This window comes from Leptonychotes weddellii, chromosome 6, assembly GCF_054177405.1.
Source record: "Leptonychotes weddellii isolate Sample4059 chromosome 6, ASM5417740v2, whole genome shotgun sequence".
Taxonomy (NCBI): Eukaryota; Metazoa; Chordata; class Mammalia; order Carnivora; family Phocidae; genus Leptonychotes; species Leptonychotes weddellii.
In genome coordinates, this window is record NC_138374.1 from 71337504 (window position 1) to 71357165 (window position 19662).

A 19662-nucleotide genomic window follows, 5' to 3' on the forward strand; every position below is an offset into this window, starting at 1 on the left:
AAAAAATAGAAGTGTGCTAAATTATTTTTTTTCTCTCTTAAAAAGATTATTTTTTCCGTTTTAAAGAAACTATACTTTTATAGATACACTAAAAAAATACAAAAAGAGGAAAATTTTTACCATCACTCTTGGCCCTATTTACTGTTGATGTTTCTATATATTAGTCCTTTATGTATATTTGTCTTACACATCTCTAATCGTGCTTTCTGTACAGTTATTCCTATTTTCTTATAGTTTAAGCTTGATATGTGCAGTTTTACATGATTTTATAAACCTTAAGCTTTCTAAATGGTTTTTTGTTGTTGTTTTGTTTTCCTGAATCTCAGGCTCCACACCCAGCCCGGAGCCCGATACGGGGCTTGATCTCACGACCCTGAGATCATGACCTGAGCGGAGATCAAGAGTCGGATGCTTAACCAACCGAGCCACCCGGGCACCCCCTAAATGATTTTATTGAAGGGCCATCACCAGGGAGACTCGCTCTCCTGGATTGTGAGGCAGGGAGACTGTAGATGATACACAAGCAGGTCGATTGTTTCCTGAACAAGCATTTCTAGAGAACCTTCCCTGTGTGGGGTAGATTTTGAGGACCCACAGATCGATACCACGGGTGTCCCCCTGCTGGGCACCCGGATGCCGTGACAGACATGTAACCCAGCAGATTGCTCTGACTTGCTGAGTTCTGCCCATGGCAGTGTGTGGCGGCCCCAGAAAGTGGCAAACCCCGCTGGGTGTCGACTGTGCCGAGGGGATGCTGTCTGAGTCAGGTCTAGCGGGACGAGTGGGAGTTCGCTAGGTGGATTCGAGGAGCAGAAGAGCTGGGAGAACAGGAAAGGTGTCGAGGGGGCTGGGGGAAGGGGGTGACCCAGGGCGCGGCACCCTGTGGCGAGTGGCCAGAGCTAAAGCCAGAGAGGCACATGTGGGCCAACTCGAAGGGGTTTTGTCACCCTTTTAAGGAGTTAGGCTGTAGGAAGCCGGGAACGGTAGGAGGAGGAGGAGTATGAAGGGGTCATATGTGTCCCTCAGAAGGATCCCCACACATTACAGGAAGGACGCTGTTTGGGAGGGAGGATGGAGGACCCACAGTGACGCCAAATCCTGTGTCCCCGCTCCTTGCCAGGTGTGATCCCCGTTGCCCCGTTTGCATTCAGTCCTCCCGAGGGAGCGGGGGGAGATGCGGTCGATTCAGGGATGCTCGGCCGGCCCGTTGCCTCCCAGGTACCACTGGTTCTTAAGCAGAGAGGCAAGGAGCTGGGCTGCGTCTCTGTTGTGTGCAGGAGGGAGGCAGGTGAGGCCGCACTGGTGTGGTGGTGTGGACCGGGCAGAGAGGGCCGTGTCTGGGGGGCGTGGGGAAGGGGACGGAGGTTTTCAACACGGCCGCAGCCATCTGGCGTGAAGAGGTGACCGGAGTCAGAAAGCGTCCAGTAGGCATTCCAAGGAGTCTCCGTGAAGCATTATCCATTGTGTCACCGTGCAGGCAGGTGGTCGGTGGGACTCGCCTCCTGAGAGACGGGTGCAGAGCTGCATGGACACTACAGGCCAGGGCGTTCATTCAGAAGCCATATTTCCTGCTGGAGAGGTTCCCACTGGCCAGGTTTGAGATCATTGGAGTGTCCCAATGAAAGAATGGCAGTAATTCGTAAAAAAACCTTTCAAAAATTAGTGTTAAGGGCGAAAAAGGTCAGCTCCTAAATGGAAAAGTAATGTTAGAAATAGAAAATCACCATTTGGAGCGACTCCAGAAGTAATTCTAGCAGGAACCAAGAGTGGGTCCCAAGGCCACTAGTGAAAGGTTGGGGGCATCGTATTACATACGTTAAGAACAACACAGATTGCTGATTAATTATACAGGGGCAGAGGTGTGTGTTTAATGGCGAAATCTGGCAGGCATTCCCACAGCCAAGTGACCAAACCAGTCACAGGACAAAGTAGGTATCAGATGCTCTTCGATATGATGTGCTAAGGAGGACACACCAGTTCTGTAATTTCCTGCCAATTACATTCAACTTGACTGAGCACAAAGAAACAATCCAATAAAACCAAATGGAGGGACATTCTATAAAGGAACTAGACTGGGGCGCCTGGGTGGCTCAGTCGTTAAGTGTCTGCCTTCGGCTCAGGTCATGATCCCAGGGTCCTGGGATCAAGTCCCACATGGGGCTCCCTGCTCCGCGGGAAGCCTGCTTCTCCCTCTCCCACTCCCCCGCTTGTGCTCCTGCTCTCGCTATCTCTCTCTCTGTCAAATAAATAAAATCTTTAAAAAAAAAAAAGGAACTAGACTGGACTCTTCAAAAATACCAGTGTCCTAAATACAAAGACTGAGAAACAGAAAAATTAAGACTATGTCACATAGCCTCGAGATGTGTCCCCTGGCTGGACCCTGGATCCGGGGCGTAGACGCTATAAAGGACGTGCTGAGACCTTCAGGAGCCTGAGTGAGGATGTCTGTAAACTGTGATCCTCTTGCCTCCTTGTTACACATTTAGGAGTGTGGCAATGGAAGACAGTGTCCTTGCTTCTACGTATGGGGTGAAGCATCCTAGTATATCCAACTTGTTCTCACGTGGTCCAGGAGAGAAGAGAGGGAGGAAGAAGCAAATGTGGCAAAATGCTGATAATTGATGAGTCTAAGAGAAGGGTCTGGGGTTTCATTATTCAGACGATCCCTGCCCACGGTGGCCCCACTTAACGCGTTTTTGAGTCTACCATTCTGGGAAAGCGATGTGCATTCGGTAGAAACCATGCTTTAGATTTCATGATTTGGCTCATTTCCTGGGCTAGCGATCTGTTCTGGTGAGGCTGGAGCCACAGTGCCCGGGCAGTGACTGTGCTCCTCACTTGGGCGCCGTAGTCAGTATGATACGTGAGACAGCGCTTGGTCGTAAAGTGGGCTTTGCGTCACATGGTTTTGCGCAACCGTGTTGGGCATGTTAAAGTCAGCAAGGCCATGAGGTGAGGTGGGTTGGTTATAGTCAATGCATTTTTGACATAGGATATTTTCAACTCACTATAGGTTTATTGGACTGTGACACCATCATAAGTCACAGAGGAAGATCTGTACTCTGTAGATCTAGAAGTTCCCTAACAAAACTCTGAGGGAATTTTTTTTTTAATTTTTACTTCACGAACAGGTAGTGCGAAAGGATCTCTGAACACTTAAAGCAAAGATAATTTTGTTAAAAGGTAATCATGCCTTTCTGAAATGCTAGATTTCTTTAATGGGACAAGTAAGAACATGGGTGAATGGAAATGCATAGCCGACTTTGAGATTTCATGAAGCTTTGGTAAGTCTCCTTACTAGAGGCTGTGAAGAAAATTATAAAGTTTTGACTGGGGGGAAGGGAGGCTGAGGTTGGGGATTAGTGCTTGATTGCTGATAATTATAGCGATAACCCTTCCCCCAAAAGAAAGAAGAATGGATGGATACATTTGATAACAGAGAGGTGCAGAGAGCCAAACCCTTCGGAGCTTAATGGAGGGAAAAGTCTTTTTTAAAGTTGTATATATGAGTTCTAAGAGGATGTACGTACTGAAGTCTCTCTGCTTAAGAGCAGTTGAGGTGGATACGGTATTTGTGGATGAGGCAAAATCTTCCCAGGATGAGGCAGTTCCCACGTGGAGGAGTTGTTCAGAAAAGTCTCTTGTGACCACGGATGAGAATCCGTGAGGGCTGCGTGTTCGAGGAGCACGCCCCGGATTTCACGTGCTCGGTGCCAGGCATGGAGTTCTCCCTGAAGGGCTTGGGGGTTGGGGTGCTGCCTTACATCGGGTTAGCACTTTATAATGTCTGTGGTCACTTCCTCCAGAGATCATCTCACTTCAGGCAGTGAGGGCTGAGGGCAAGGAAAGGTGGTTCTTGCCGTCCTACAGATGAGAGACATCTGCAGCTAGAACGGACAGAGCGTTTGTCCTGAGCACCCCAGATGCTTCACCCTGACCTGGGGCTTGGGTTGGGTGTGGGTTCATCGTTGCTCCTGTGAAAGCAGACTCGGAGACATTTGGAGCATCACTCCGACACGGCACAGTACAAAGCAAGGGGAGTGAAAGTCAAGTCGAAAACACCTTGTTTGAGAAGGCAGAAAATGTACAATCGGTGTGTGAAAGAGTTCCGTGAAAATAACTTTTCTAGAAATGGGGAAGTTTGATTTAAAAGGAAAAAAACACTCGGGAATAAAGGATCGTTCGTGAACCCCGGTGTGCACCTGCATGTAAATGCCGTGTGTGAGATGGGTGGGATTTGGTGAGAACACCTGCAGCCTGGAGATAGTGTTCGGCCTCCGTCACTTGGGGAGACGTTTGCAACAACAGCAGGCTCTCTGTTGGGGTGCAGAGGCTGCAGGCTTGCTTGGGTGAGAGCAAGAATCTGGATCTGATCCCCCTGACCCACGGTGCGAAACAGAAAGAGCCTCTCTGTTTATTTGCTTCTCTCTCAAATGGCCATCGTAATGGCCGCTCCAACCACCTGACGGCCTTGGGAGGAGAGGACGAGATAATGGGAAAGCTCTGTTGAAAAGGCTGGAGTCTCTGTACCAACGAAAGCTGATGTTTTCTTCCGTAAGACCACCGGGCTGCTGCCCTTCCACTGCCTGGTCACGTGGGAGTAAGGAGGTCTGAGAGCTGGTGAGGGACACAGGTGTGCAGCGACAAGGCCTCTGCGCTCCCCAGAGCATCCTCGAGCTTGTGAACACACGACCTGTCCCTGTGAGGGCCTCAGGGTCACACGGAAGGGCATTTTCGTGACTCGTGTTAGTTCTTACGTACCTGTCATCAGTTCAGAGGGCCGGATGCCAGGCGAAATTCGGGGGGTGGCCAAGTCCTGCTGCTGTGGGAGTTGAAGATGAGGGGTGACCACAGTGTCTAGTGTGCTTCTCAGCGGCAGGCTGCCCAGCACGTGATCGACACAGGGTTCCACGGATCCTTCTGCCCCTCGACGCCAGGTTCCTCAGCGGGTGCGGACTGTGGTCTGTGGGCTTCAGAGCAGCTCTCTGGGCATGGCCTACATAGGTGAGAGTGAATTTTCTGTGTAGCAGTGAGACTGTTCTTCAGCAATAAGACAAAATGTTCCTTGCCCTGGTGGTAGTAGGTGGATTCGCTGAATGAATGAATGAATGAATGTGTACTTTGAGAGATGCCTGGGGCATGATAGCAGGACATTAACTCTGTGAGGTATGAGGCTGCTCAAGGAAAAGTTACTTTATATGTATCCATCTTTATATATAATTTCTTTTTTTAATAAACTGAAGGCTCCCCAGTTTCTAACTTCTAGAGTGATCTGTGTTGTTAAGCCTCTCCTGCCCGGCCTTGTTCTTGCTTAAGTGATTTGTCCAGTTTACTTAATTTCTTAGCCGTTCATTAGATATTGAAAATTGCTTGATTTTTACCAAAAACTGACTTTTCTGTGTCCTTAGGAGACCAAAACTCACATGGTGGTATAGATGTGAGAGCTCCGGTCACAGCTTTGTAGTGTCCACTGAGAACGTGATCACGTGAACGCCCCCCAAATATCTCTGCTTTCAAAAATGAACAGTCAAAAGCCTGCTGATGGTGGGGGGAGGATTATAGCCCATTCCTTGGAGGAAGCACACTCCATGCTGTTTCCCACTGAATGCAAGTCAAACAGTAGGCAGAATGTATGGAGTGGTGTTTAGAGGATACTAAAAGATAGTAGCAGGCACATTGGGGAAGGAAATCAAAATGAGAAGTGTGAGAGATAAGCCAAGAGTTTCCTGTTTGTTCTTCCCCTTTGTCCTGCCTGCGCTCCAAGGCAACCTGAATCCCAGAAGTGCACACTTCCAAGACAGTCCCTCTCTTTCCAGCCCAAGGAGCAGGAATGGAAGTCCCTTTGGGACAGAGACTGGGAGAAATCCTACCAACTTCCATGCAAACCCTGTTAACATGTGGAATGTACATTCTAGACTTTTTTAAAAAAGCATAGTTTGTAAATGCCCTTCGTAGCCAACCCACGTCGTTTCCTGTGATTACTTTTCTGCACAGTATTTTGTTTCCTGTAGAGTTAGTGATTGCCTTGCTTTTTGCTTTCCTAGCTGTCTGTGCACACACACATTCGTCCCCATGTGGTGATTCTTTATTCAGGGCTGTCGGAGGCAGTGGGCTCTGTTGGAGGCACCTCCTCCAGGGCGACCCTCACGCACGCCTACCCGCCCCCTGCACTGTCCGCGCTCACAGTCCCTGGGCCCTCCCTTCGTTGGCGTCCTGGTGGGTCCCGTCTCCTTTTTTCTGCATTTACTCCTTTGCTTTACAGAGTATATCCTTGTAATTCCCTGAAAACAAGAGTACATAGGTGGTAAATATTATGAAATCTTGTGTATGTGAAAATGGCTTTAGTTTATCCTTTACTGTAGGGCCAGTTAGTAGTATGGCTGGGTATAGGATTCTAAGTTGGAAATCATTTTCCCACAGAATTTGGAGGCATTCTTCCAAAGCCTTCTGTTTTCCAGTATTGTTTTTGAAAAAGCCTGAGTCTTGATCCTTTATATGAAGCTTGTTTCTAATTTCTGGAGGCGTTGGGGTCTCCTGCTATGTAGGTCTGTTTTCTTCTGTTGAGCTGCATGTTCAGTGACCTTCTGAATGTGAAAATCCATACCCTCTCTGTGGTGTGTTCAACCTGCCATCCTTAAGTAGAAATCTGGATACATTTTTTTTTAAAGGGAGATTGTAATAGAACATGTATTTCCCAAAGCCTGGAATATCATTGGTGAGATGCTGAAAAGGATCATGTTGATTAAATTGGGCAACTAATCAGAACTTAAAAATGTGCTGACCAGCATAAAATACAGACAGGCACACATTTTGTTTGACAGAGCAAATAAGAATTGCAGTGAGTGAGTTGTTTAAACCACTTACGAGTCCAGTGTGTGGCCCAGATGTGTGTCAGAGACGGGTAGATTTATTTATGAACTTTTCTCACTCTTACTAAAAGGGAAAAACATGCAGTTCTACCCACATAATAATTTCAGAAGACTGAAGGCACATCCACCTCAGTGTCTTGTCTCGGTTCGGTCGCCAAATTTCACAAACCAAGTCTTCTCGCAGTTGACTGCTCCAGTCTCTGGCGCTTCGGCTAAGTTAGCGAAAGAGTTGTCCCCAAGCTGAGCACTGGAAGTTTTCCTAGATATTTTTCCCAAAATGGCTCTGGTAGTAAATCAATCAATGACTCTTCCTCTATCAGTGTAATTTTAAAAGCTGGGTAAACGTCTGCTGAAATGTGCTATAGAAAGTGCCAGCATCGAAGGAACGTTCCGAGGCCGCATGCTTCATCTCTAGGACCAGACCCCTTCCGAGCACTGTCCAAAAAATAGTGAACATTGAGTGGCAGACTTCACGGTGGGGTCTTATGTATCTCAGCATGAACTCGTGAAGGCAGAACACTCCCGTGCGTCTCCTCTGTGCTCAGCGCTCACACCGAGCGCTTCTCTGACCAGATGTGGGGAATGCACTGTGATCCTGGCTCCCTGGGGACAGTATCAGATCCCAGAGACTAAAGACTCCATGTCACACTCACTGTCCCCACCTCCTGCTTCACACACCAGTCCCATGTCTGGGTTGTCCCCGCGCTTCTGACCCCCCAGCTATAAATTGGAGGTTCCTGTGATGACTCCTCAGGTTGAATAATATGCTAAATGTTGCTCACAACTCAGGAAAACATGTTACTAGATTTCCCCTGTATTCTAAGAGGATATAACCTAGGGCAGCCAAATGGACGAGATGCCCCAGGCGAGGTGTGTGGGAAGGGGTGCAGAGCTTCCGTGCCCTGTCCGGGTGCGCCCCTCCTCCCAGTACCCCGTATCTCGACTCTTTCACCACCCTGGAAGCTCTCTGAACCTTCATCCTTCAGGATTTTTGTGGAGGCTTCATTACATAAGCGGGATCGATGAGGCCATTGGCCATGGGTGATTAACTCAGCCTCCAGCCCTTCTCCCCTCCTCGGAGGTCCAGCCCCCTGACGGCCTGGTTAGCCCTGCTGGCATCCAGCCCCCATCCTCTGGGGCTTTCCGAGAGCAACCTCGTTAGCATGTGCTCAGGTGCGTTGGAAGGGCCTTGTGAGGAATAACCAAAGAAAGCCACCTTGATCTCAGGAAATTCCCAAGGTTGTGCAAGCAGAATGAAGTCAGAGAGCAAATATATATTTCTGATTAGAAATCACCATATCAGAAAGCTTAATTCTGAACAGTAGTAATCACGGCGCACTTCCATGTGGGCCAGTAACGAATCTTGTGTTCTCTTTTCCCATCAGCTTTTTGGAGACTGGGAAGCCCAGCTGCGGAGAATAATGAAGCTCATCGCTGGCGGCGGCCTGTCCATCACTGGCTCTCACAACATGTGCGGGGACTATCTGTACAGCGGTCACACGGTCATGCTCACACTCACCTACTTATTTATCAAAGAGTGTAAGTCCACAGCAGCCTTCCATGACATCTGCCATGTCCCCCGGTCTCTGCGGAGTCCCCTGCAAGAGGGCGGCACCTCCTGTCCCCACCGCGCCCAGACACAGGGTCCCCTGGAGTGACCCGTGTGTGTGTGTGTGTGTAGGGCGTGGGGAGTGACTTGTTCCCTCGAGTGTCAGCGTAGCATGTGGGATGCGTCAGAGCTCCTGGAAGGAGCCAGAAGGAAATCTCCTAAGACCACAGGACTCCAGCATCAGGCCTGGTAGGATGTGATCATAGACCAGGTGTTTTCAGGTTCCTGGCCCTCTGCCCTAAGCGGGGACAGAAGGGGCTCGGTGACGTGGGCTCGGGGACACTAAATGAGGCAGGCACTGAATGGGAAATTCCCTTTATAAAAATGTACTTAAATACTTCATTATGAGACACACAAAAAATAATACTAAATATGCCCCTGTCCAGTGCTCAGGCTTAATAGTAGCATTTGCCGTGTCTGTTTTGTTTAACCCGTTAAAAACCAAATAAAATGTAACGAGGTGATTATGGCCTTTCATTCCTTCCTCTCCCATTTTCCTGTGTCACGTCCATGCATGTTTTGGTGCTTGCGTGTCATGGTGTGAGGTTTTGTCAAATCTACATAATGGTATTATGTTCTCTGTGGTCTTCCAACTTGTTTTCTCTCAGACGATGTTGGTGAGACATGAGGCTCTGGCCCATTGTAATGAACCACAGGTTAATTTTTCTCCTTATAGAAAATGCAGTTGTCCTCAATATTTTACTGTTAAAAACAGTCTCGATGAGCATTATTCAGGCAGTTTCCATGAAGAATAGTGAGTAGACCCGGGCTGTCGGTACCTTGGAAGAGGGACGCACACACTGCAGTCTGGACGTGTCTTGGGAGTGAGTGTGTGGCACCGTCTGGAATGTTGGTGTGGTTGGAATTCAGAGCGGTGGTAGTGATGAGAAGTCACAAATGAACTGATCAGTAAGAACCAGATCATGGAGCGTGCCTGAAACCGTGAGGAGTCTGAACTTACATTCTCTCAGAGACGGGGCCATACCATCCTGTTCCTCCTCCAGAGAAGGAGAAACCACTGCTGGGGCAGGTGCAGGATGGGTGGAGGGGGCCGGGCTGGAGAGCAGGGTGAGAGTGGGGGGCCGGCTGCTGCCATAATCCAGGGAAGACATGGGGTGGCCTGAACCACCGTGATGGTGTTGGCGTTGGCAAGACGCGGAGGGAACGGAGAGAGGTCCACAAACAAGAGTCCGCAGAGAGCAGGGCTGACTGGGAGCACGGGAGACAGCTGAAGACCAAAGGCTTAGAAGCCCAGTTTTGGTCTTTTTTTTTTTTTAAGATTTTATTTGACAGAGAGAGCACAAGCAGGGGGAGCAGCAGAGGAAGAAGGAGAAGCAGATTCCCCCCTGAACAGGGAGCCCAACGCGGGACTCGATCCCAGGACCCTGAGATCATGACCTGAGCTGAAGGCAGACACTTCACTGACTGAGCCCCCTAGGCGTCCCGGGCCAGTTTTGGTCTTAAACTAAGATAGGGAAGACAGGAGAAGAGGAGATGTGCTGCAGGGCACCGGGAGAAGGAAGTGTAGGTGTTCTTCCACTCGCACTTGGCATGTGACCAAGTAGAGTGAATTCTAACAGTTTCTGTTCAGAACTGTCAGGGCTCCATCTTGCCCTTGTGCTGGGGCGAGCTGGCCATGGTGCTGGGGGCCACGCAGGCTGCGGCTGGGGGAGTGCTCCCACCCCCTGCTGATTGTACTACAGTGGGGGCTAAGCCTTGTCCTTGAAGGAATCCCAGAGTGCCATGTTGGGAGACTGGGAAGACTGGGGTCACAAACGTGGATTTTGAGTCCTGGTGCTACCACGAGCTCTGTGACCTTGGGGACCACCTTTAACCTCCCTCATCTTTAGAATGAGCTACTGGTACCCACCCTGTGGCTGAGGGAGAGGTGGTAGGAATGAAAACAGACAGCATTCATGGGCTCCGACAGAGTTGCATGAGGAATGAACGGTATCTGCTGCTGTTGTGTTGTTAGGGTGCAAATACAGATTCTCCTGGGGGTGGAATATAGAGTGCCCGCCCTTGCCCTGACCACTCCATTTAAAGCTGCAAACTTCCCTTCCCCTTCTCTGTTTCTGATCCTGCTTCTCCTGTTCAACTTCTTAATTTTCCCTTGGCATTTAACACCTTCTAACATAGCGTATAATTTACTTATTTATTATAATTATTTTGTATTGTCTCTCCTCCATGCTGGGAAGGGATCTGCCTGCAGGGTAGGTTCTTTACCTGTTTACTCGTTGATCTCAGTAGCTAGAGCATCTCCTGTCCTGGGCACATAGGAGATGCTCGATAAATACTGGTGAAATGGATGACTAGTTCTTAGACCTCTTGAGAATCCAATAAAAGTGTGAACTTCCTCCCCCTGGGTAGGGAGGATGGATCACATGCAAATGACATTTCTGTGTAAAATGTCAGACCCTCTTGAGCCCATTCTTCCAGAATACAAGGTGGGAAAGCCTGCACTCATAGAGATTTTGATGCTTTCCCACCAGGGGGCTTCCAAATGGTGGTATGGACAGGTGTTTATCTGACCCTGCCCTGCCTTTGAATGCACTTGGACCTAAATTCCTGGGCAACTGGATCCTTTCTTATTTCCATTTGAGAAACGGAAATCTCCAAGACTTTCAGATTAGCGTGTGGTCACAGAGGTTGGAAAGCAAATAAAACAGTATCAATTATGACTGCCTAGTCCCTCTATAAGGATCTCTAGACCAAAAAAAAGGTATTGATTTGTGTTTAGAGCATTAACCCCAAATTATTTACAAGTAAATTGACTTAAATGTCAGTGGACAGTTTTGTGGTTTGTTTTTTTTTAATAGAGCATGATGCATTATCCTGTCCATTGCCGTTTTAAGCTGTATTTTATGATTATATGAATCCAGCAATAACCAAACATAAATTACAATCGCTGATAAAATCATAAAATAAGCTGCTGCCATTCTTGCCTTGGTTACGTAGAAGCTAAAGCCCTTAGATTTGCTGCCTGCGTGACATGTTTCCGGAAGGAAAGGTCAGAGTCACTGGGTGCAGGAGCGGTCATAGAGGTGCAGTTGGGTGCCCTAGAGGTGCTAGGACGACGGGGCTACGGTGAGTGTCTTGTCTTTGCAGATTCCCCTCGACGATTCTGGTGGTACCACTGGATCTGCTGGCTGCTCAGCGTGGTTGGGATCTTCTGCATCCTCTTGGCGCACGACCACTACACTGTGGACGTGGTGGTGGCCTACTACATCACCACGAGACTCTTCTGGTGGTACCACACGATGGCCAACCAGCAAGTGAGTGTCCCTCCTCGTGGGATTGCAGCCTCTCTTCCCCCTGGCCCGGCGGTGCCCACACGGCAGGGGGAGGGGGCGGACCGTCCGGCATCTAAGGTGGGGTTGTCTTTTGTGACGCTGACCCACTTGGGAATAAAAAGTGAACAGGGAATGTGTGAGTGCAGCGACACGAACATAGCGTCCTTCTAGAGCGAGGGCCTCCCTCCCACCGCCCCTGACAAATGTCTCGGCTGCGCCCACCAGCTGCGCCTGGTCTCCATCCGCCCCCACCCCAGCCGAGTCCTGAATGTCCATCACAGAAAGTCACCAAAACACTGGTTGAGGGATACATGTATGGAGGAGAGATGGAGTAAGGCCCGTGTTGTCCGTGCGCTCCCGGAATTGGCTTGTTTTCCTGCTGGGGTGTGGCCCAGTTAGCAGATGAGCACAGAGTGGCCACGTGCGTGTAACGGGGGCACGAGCGGCACGCGGGGCGGGTCTGGGGTCCTTGGTGAACTGGAATAAGGAATAAGGAAACCATCTAAACTCTCGGTGGAAGGTGGTTAGCAAAGCATGCGTGTTCCTTTTGGGGCTGGGACAGTGTCTCCTTCCCCTTGACGTGGTTTTCCTGTCCTTGTTCTCCTAGGTGCTAAAAGAAGCTTCCCAGATGAACCTCCTGGCTAGGGTGTGGTGGTACAGGCCGTTTCAGTACTTCGAAAAGAATGTCCAAGGAATCGTACCTCGCTCTTACCATTGGCCCTTCCCCTGGCCAGTCGTCCACCTCAGCAGACAAGTGAAATACAGCCGCTTGGTGAACGACACATAACGGCCGCTCAAGGCCCTGGAGTGTGGAGCTGTCCGAAGTGCTAAGAACTCCGTGAGAGAAGATGCCATAAACAAACACCTCCCTAATCCTGTTCTCTTTCAAAAGTTACCTTGACTTAACCTATTGAGTTACCTGGTCAGCACTGTGATCTTTTTTTCTCTCCAAAGGACCTGCGTTGGACAACAATAAAGAGAATTTAACCTATCATGCACTGTACACATTTTCCTGTTCATAAGTTTGGGATTTCCATAACCTGCGACCACCCTGTTCCTTTGTATATGATGCAACAGCATAAATGTAAGCTTTTATATCATCAGTTCTGGTCTTTCCAGGCACATCTGGAAATAAAGCGTATTATTTTCTTGGGAAAACATACTTTTCATATCTCTTGCCCCAAAGATTGGGCTGTAAGCCATTTTCTAGCAAATGTCTCTATGAAGGTTTCTGAGTACCTGAATGGGGTTCAATTCTGAAATCTTTCTACCTGTTGCACCGATATTCAAATAAAAATGACAGACACAGAAAGGTTCGGTAACTTTGGGTTTTGTAAAAATCAGCAGAGAGTGTGTCAAAAAGTGCAAAAAAAAAAAAAGATTCTGTTATAAAGTGATTTTCTAAGTATTTCCTAACTTTATTTTTCAAAATAATGTTATGAAAACCAAATTTAAAGATTTTTACATGTCGGAGAGAAGAGAGTTAAAATTTAAAAATGCTTCTTGGGAGAGAAATTTGTCTATGTTTCTAGTGCCTTTCTTGTCTTGATTGTATGGTCAGTAGGCAATCTTAAATGTTTTTATTTAAAATAAAATATTCCATGGAAATATAAATGTATGTATACACTACTAAATTTTGCATTTATAGCTAAATTAAATCAGAAGACTGCTTATGGTTTTTAAATCGCTATGAATTAAAGAAAGGGGGAGTTAATCAGAAAGTCAGAACCTGTTCCCATATTGTGAGCAGGTAGCAATGACATGTACCACTTAAATTATTTTATCACCTATTTGGTAGTTCGATTTTAACTATACAGTGAAAACAGCCATGAATACTTTGTTTTTAAAAAGAGAGTTTTGAAAAATGATCACTTAACTAAACAACGTGAAAGCTCTAAATTAGTTATCCATACTCTCACGACAATTTTGTTGGTGAACAACAAAACAGAGATCTATTTCTTTAAAATATATTTGTGCAGAAACTGCATGTAACTCTAAGTTTTACTCCTAACATGAGTATGTTTGGGGAAGTATTCTCTTCTATACTTGCCAATGTGGAGAACAAAATAGTTTTTTAAGAATGAAGAAGTATATATATCCATTCTGTATTTTATGCAGCAGAATTATCTTCCATAGGGTTTTTTTGTGTATTCACAAGGTGATATTTGTATTGTAAAACAATAATGGTGAAGGAAATAAAAAGGCTTTTAAAATTTTGTTTGTTTTAAATATTTGTAAAGTTACTATTCCAGAGAGTATACTGATATCTTAACAGCTTACCTAGATCATAAATTAATCAAAATGCACTTTTTAATAAAACCTGATACTTAAAATAAATGGCTGTTATTTCTAATGTGTTCACATCCTTCCCAGAAGTCGTTGACGAAGTCATTAAAGAAAACACTGCGTTTTTGGACCTTCTTCCTTGGTTTTGTTTGAGACAGGGCCTGTGGCAACCCTGTTTCTTTCCACTTAAGGTTTCTGAAAGTGTACGAGTGTCGTTTTGAAAATACATAAGAAGAATTGAAGGTGAGTTAAATTCAAGCTACAGTCCACGTTGGCTAGAGATGTCAAGCCGGTGAGATTTCCTGCGTGGGGCTCTGGACCGGTGTCTCTGTCAGAACGTGGGATGGCCTCTGGAGGCAAGTTGACCAGAATTCTGGCATGGCCATTTCACTGGTACAGCCTTTTCCTGACCTTGACTGTCGGACAGGTGCTGCGTATCGAAGGGGAAGGCAGCTTGCGTAACGAAAATGCAGTAATTGCAAATGCTAAAAATTGGATCTTTTTTTTCCTAAGTCAAGTAGTTTTATTAAAAAAAGAAAGTGATTACTACAGGTTTGCATCCTACATATGTACTAAAGAAATTCGTGCCTGACTGTACTGGTTCATGAATGGACGTACCCTGTGGCTCCCCGTCTGCAGATCCCAGGAAGGACAGAGAAATCTCGTGTTCTGGAGAATCCTAGTCCACTTGATAAAGCCTGATTGAGGACATGCGCTTTTTTTGTCCTTTAGTTTGCTAAGACAAAGCCCTGGACAACTCCTTTGTTGGGCTCTCTTTATGAGGAGGGCATTTTACATGTATTGTTAACCCTCACAAAACCACAAGGTTAGTTATTACCCCGTCTTGCAGGAGGTGACTGATTGGAGTTCCGGTTTCCACCCTCTCCCCAGCACCCCGTGCCCCCCAAATACTGTTGAGTGTTCATAAATTGTATGGGAAGAGTCAGCAGTGGGAGAAATCGGTGCCTGTCCTGGAAAAGCCAAGTGGGACACCTCTTACTATGGACTGAGTAGTAGGCAATGCACATCACGAGGTGAGAGACTAATTTTGCCAAATTCCTAACTGCTAAATGTTTTATTTGTATCCCAAATACCTACTTGATGTGATAAGTATCTCATAAACTTTATAAATACCACATAAAATGAGAATCCCTGTTAGCTTTAATTTGACCTTCGTTATACAAAAAGTCAACCATGGAATTGAGTTAACTAGGGTATAGAATATGCTACTTGGATCCCTTGATAATGATTTTTTTTTTTTTTAAGATGTACTTATTTTAGAGAAAGAGTGTGCAGCGGGGATGGGCAGAGAGAGAATCTCAAGCAGACTCCCCACTGAGTGTGGAGCCCGACACAGGGCTTGATCTCATGACCCTGAGATCACAACCTAAGCCAAAACCAAGAGTCAGACGCTGATGCTGATATTCTTTTTTTTTCTCTCCCTTTGGTCAGGAAACTTCGAGCAAATCCAGACTTGATATTCTGCTTATCAGCACCTTAAAGTTCTTCTCTGCCTGCTGGCTCAGCAGGAGTCACGAGAAAATTAAGCAACCTGCTAGGTCCAGACTCCAGCCTTCCGAGGTCAGAGATGGGCGTGGTCCGTGAGGGGAAGTTGTACAAAACTGGAACGAGGGAGGGAGAGGGGAGGGAGGGAGAGGGTTGGGATCGCGGGGAGAGTGGCAGGACAGTGCAGACGGCCCTGGCTTACTATCGGTGAAGACAGGGAAGGAGAATTTATCACGAGAGCTAACACGTGTTTTGCATGTGTGAGAAATCCTTTGTGTTCTCGGGAGTTGGCCTAGCACCAGTGTCATTTAGCATCTAGCAACTGAGAAAATGCATGCTATGGATTTAGAAATGCCCTTGAGGCTTTGTGGTTTGCCAGTGACAGTGTACGCGTAACATCTGATCGACAGGAGTAGTACTTAACTCGGCCGTTCATTATTCCATCAACACATCATGGTTGGTGAGTGCAAAGATTCGAGAGTCTCTTGAGAATTCTTGGGACAGGTTTAGTGAAGATTTGAAGACAGAGATTAATGAGATAGGCAGACTCCCATGTTTTTCAAAGTTAAAGAAGTAGGGAGTCCAAATTAAGAGGCCTATGCAAAATCCCGTGTCCTAGTTCCTGTGTTGAAGTTCCTGGCTTGAGGGGCCAAAATGGCATCCCAGGTGAGGACAAGGGAAGGCTCTGACACCTAAGAGGGACCGGCCCTGAGTTCCCTCCCAGCCCCCTGGTGGCCTAGAACCTCATGTGTTGTGATGCTCTCTTGTTAGATGCATACACATTAAAGTTGCTATGTCTTCTTGGAGGATTGACCGCTTTACTGTTCTGTCGTCTCTCTATTCCTGATAATATTCCTTGTTGTGAAGTCTGATTTGTCTGAAATTAAAGTAACGACTCCAGCTTTCTTCTGATGAGTGTTCGCATGGTATATATCCTTCTCGACCCCTTTATTTTTACCTCTCTGGATCTTTATAAAGTGGGTTTCTTATAGAATATATAGCAGATAAATGGCATTTTGTTTTTAATCTATTCTACAGTCTCTTTTTATTTTTTTTTAAAAGATTTTATTTATTTGACAGAGCGAGAGAAGGAACACAAGCAGGGGGAGTGGGAGAGGGAGAAGCAGGCTTCCCACTGAGCAGGGAGCCCGATGTGGGGCTTGATCCCAGGACCCTGGGATCATGACCCGAGCCGAAGGCAGACGCTTAACGACTGAGCCACCCAGGTGCCCCAGTCTCTGTCTTTTTAATTGGTGTGTTTAGACCTGTCACATTTAAACTATAATTGATAACACGGTTGACCCTTGAACAATACGGGTTTGGACTGAGCAGGCCCACTTACACATGGGTTTTTTCAATAAATACAGTACTGTAAATGTACTTTCATGATTTTCCTGATATTTTTTTCTCTAGCTTTATTCTAATACATGTACAAAATATGTGTTGTTATTGATAAGGCTTCTGGTCAACAGGCTATTAGTAGATAAATTTGGGGAGAGTCAAAATTTTTATGTGGATTTTCGACTCCCGCCTCCCCTCCCCGCCACGCCCCCCCAGCAGTTCATCTAAGTTACCGTGTAAGTGTTCCTCATAATTTATGGCTCTGGTGGCTTCTGCTCCGTGCAAGCAGATCTCAGCTGTGACTCTGGATGCACCTGTCTCTCCAGATTTGGAGGGTGGTGGTTGGACCCATTGACCCAAAAAAGTCATTTTTTGAAACGTTTGTCCAGCCTTTTCTAGTTGTAAGGATGGGAATGGTGACTTGACTCCAAAGCTCTTTGCATGTTGAGGATGAAACCAGAAGCCCTTGGTGACCCAGTTTTTGTGGTCAAAATAAATTTGGAGGACAATGAATAAGCTGTTATCTGAAGAGTACTTTTAATGGCTGGACATACAAATTTGTGTTCTAATGACAATTGAAGACCTAAAAATAGAAATGGCTGTTAAGAGTCCGTTTTAATGACCTGTAACTCTCAACACACCGGGTGTCCAAAAGAACATGAAGACAGTTAGCACTGGATTGGGGAAAAGAGGGGGCACATTCACGTATCTTAACTGCAAGCTTACTTCCTGGAGCCTTTAATTTGCTCTCCCCCTAGAGGACTAGGATGCAGCTGAGCACCAAAGCAAACCCAAACTCCAGAGGAACCTGAATGACTTTCCCTCTCCTTTTTTTCTTTGGACTGCTCCCATGGCTAGTTTTCTGAGAGCCCTGTGGCATATCCCAAGCTGGTCCCTGGGAAAGATCTGGTTAGTAACAAGTAAGACATTGGTTAGTAACAAATAACGATTGCTTACGAGGAACATCAAAACAGGGCGCCTGGGTGGCTCAGTTGGTTAAGCGACTGCTTTCGGCTCAGGTCGTGATCCTGGAGTCCCAGGATCGAGTCCCGCATCGGGCTCCCTGCTCAGCGGGGAGTCTGCTTCTCCCTCTGACCCTCCCCCCCATGTGCTCTCTCTCTCATTCTCTCTCTCTCAAATAAACAAATAAAATCTTTAAAACAAACAAAAAAAACATTACAAGAAAGTGTCAGGTGCCTACCGTCCAGAATGCTTGGTCTATTTTTGCCAGAGGGTTTACAGTATGTTCTGTTGGGTTAGTCAGTTTTTCTTCTCAGTCCCTCTCTTTTTGGCTTGGACTAAGATAAATTCTAAATAGTTTAACTCAGTGGTTTACTGGCGCTTGGGATCTGCTCCCCTGGCCAGCTCTGTGTTGGGAGGATCTGGTATTGTTTTCATTGCTTCCTGCCGATAGTATTCATCAGCACGAGAGGAGAAGCCAAAGGAGGTTTCGGCCAAAGCATTGTGTGTTTAGTAAAGAGCCTGTGACTGCAGAAAGGCACACAGCGGGTTTTCCATGGGGGATGTGTAGCCATGCTCCCTGATATCTTAGGATGTTTCAGGGGGAAAAAAAATCATTTGGGAAAAAGCATGATCTGTTACAATGAACGTTTGTTTGGAAGGCTTCTCTGAAATCCTTGGCTTTGAGTTTCAAGAGGCCACAGTCCAGTCATTGCCAGGCTTATGGGAAGCATGTTCATTGCCAGCCTGAGTGGTCCCTGGAACCTTCTGACCTCTGGCTGTGTTGGGCCAGGACAGTGGCCCCTGGTATGGGTAGGCAGTGAGGATGCAGTGTGTTTGCAGCAAAAGCTTCCATTCTGCAGACGCTCCAATGAGCCTAGCAGGTTCGGTCCAGCCCGGAGGCGGGCAGACACACTTGCTTAGGCGAGTACTAGCTGCCTTTCTCCGCGGGTTCCAGGGGCGGGCATGTAAAGCAAATGACGAGAAGAGGAGCTAGGTCCAGTTAGCGTTGCCGGCATACGTCTGCCCTAGAAGCATCACTGGCCTGGGACGTGGGCGCGCATTGCTGTGCTCAGGAGCTGAGCCCAGATGACCACAGAGCTTGATCTCTACCCCCTGTGGCTTGCAGGGCCCGCTCCAAACCCTGGGGCCAAGTGGCTCCCTAATGAGGTTTCCCCTGGGGCTCCCGGTTCCTGAGCAGAGAGAAGCAACTGCAGGAAGGTAGAGGGATCCAAGCAGGGAGTTGGGCCAGAAGGTCCTGTTCTGTGTTCTTGTACAATCCCTGGTACCCACTGCACCCGGCACACAGCAAAAACGGTTGGGGTGGGGGCTGGGCGGCAGCATCGTACTTCCTGGGGGCAAGAAAATGTCAATGTATTCAGCACACAGAACCCCCACATACCACTAACATTCACCGAGTGTGAATTCAAACAAAAAGTCACCGAAATTAGATGGGAAGGTATCCGAAATGTCACTTTAACACATGCCAAGCATGGAGAACAGTGATAAAAGGGGTTCCTGTGGATCCGGGCTATGGAAACCGGCTTAAGTTCTCCAGATGTTCAGGGTTTAATCACCCATTAAAATCGGCAAAAACAATGAATTCTCGCAGGCCCCGGGAAATTCATTTTCCTCTCGGGAATGAAGAGGGCCCTGATCCAAGTCCTCATTTGACAAAGCTGAGGAAGGGTTGCTGGCAATCGTCCCTCCTCTAAAGGAGGTTAGAGCAAGGACGGCAGGCTTACGGCAGAGACCTGCTTCTTTCTGCTCCGATTTCCAGCAGCTTGCCCCCCCCCCC

At 47.2% G+C, this 19662-nt stretch overlaps 1 protein-coding gene across 10 annotated transcripts in view; it reads left to right on the forward strand.

Annotated features, from left to right (window-relative positions):
• Positions 1-13987, forward strand: part of SGMS1 (sphingomyelin synthase 1) — a 235432-nt gene extending 221445 nt beyond the window's left edge. For 9 of the 10 annotated variants that reach the window (XM_081824387.1, XM_081824385.1, XM_081824393.1 and 6 more), the window contains 3 exons: positions 8255-8408; positions 11587-11849; positions 12379-13987. In XM_081824387.1, coding sequence (XP_081680513.1) covers positions 8255-8408; positions 11587-11849; positions 12379-12558 — 597 coding nt within the window. In that variant the 3' untranslated portion in view covers positions 12559-13987. The remainder of the gene's footprint in view (positions 1-8254; positions 8409-11586; positions 11850-12378) is intronic. The other variant, XM_081824395.1, reaches the window with a different exon arrangement.
• The last annotated feature ends 5675 nt before the right edge of the window (positions 13988-19662 follow it).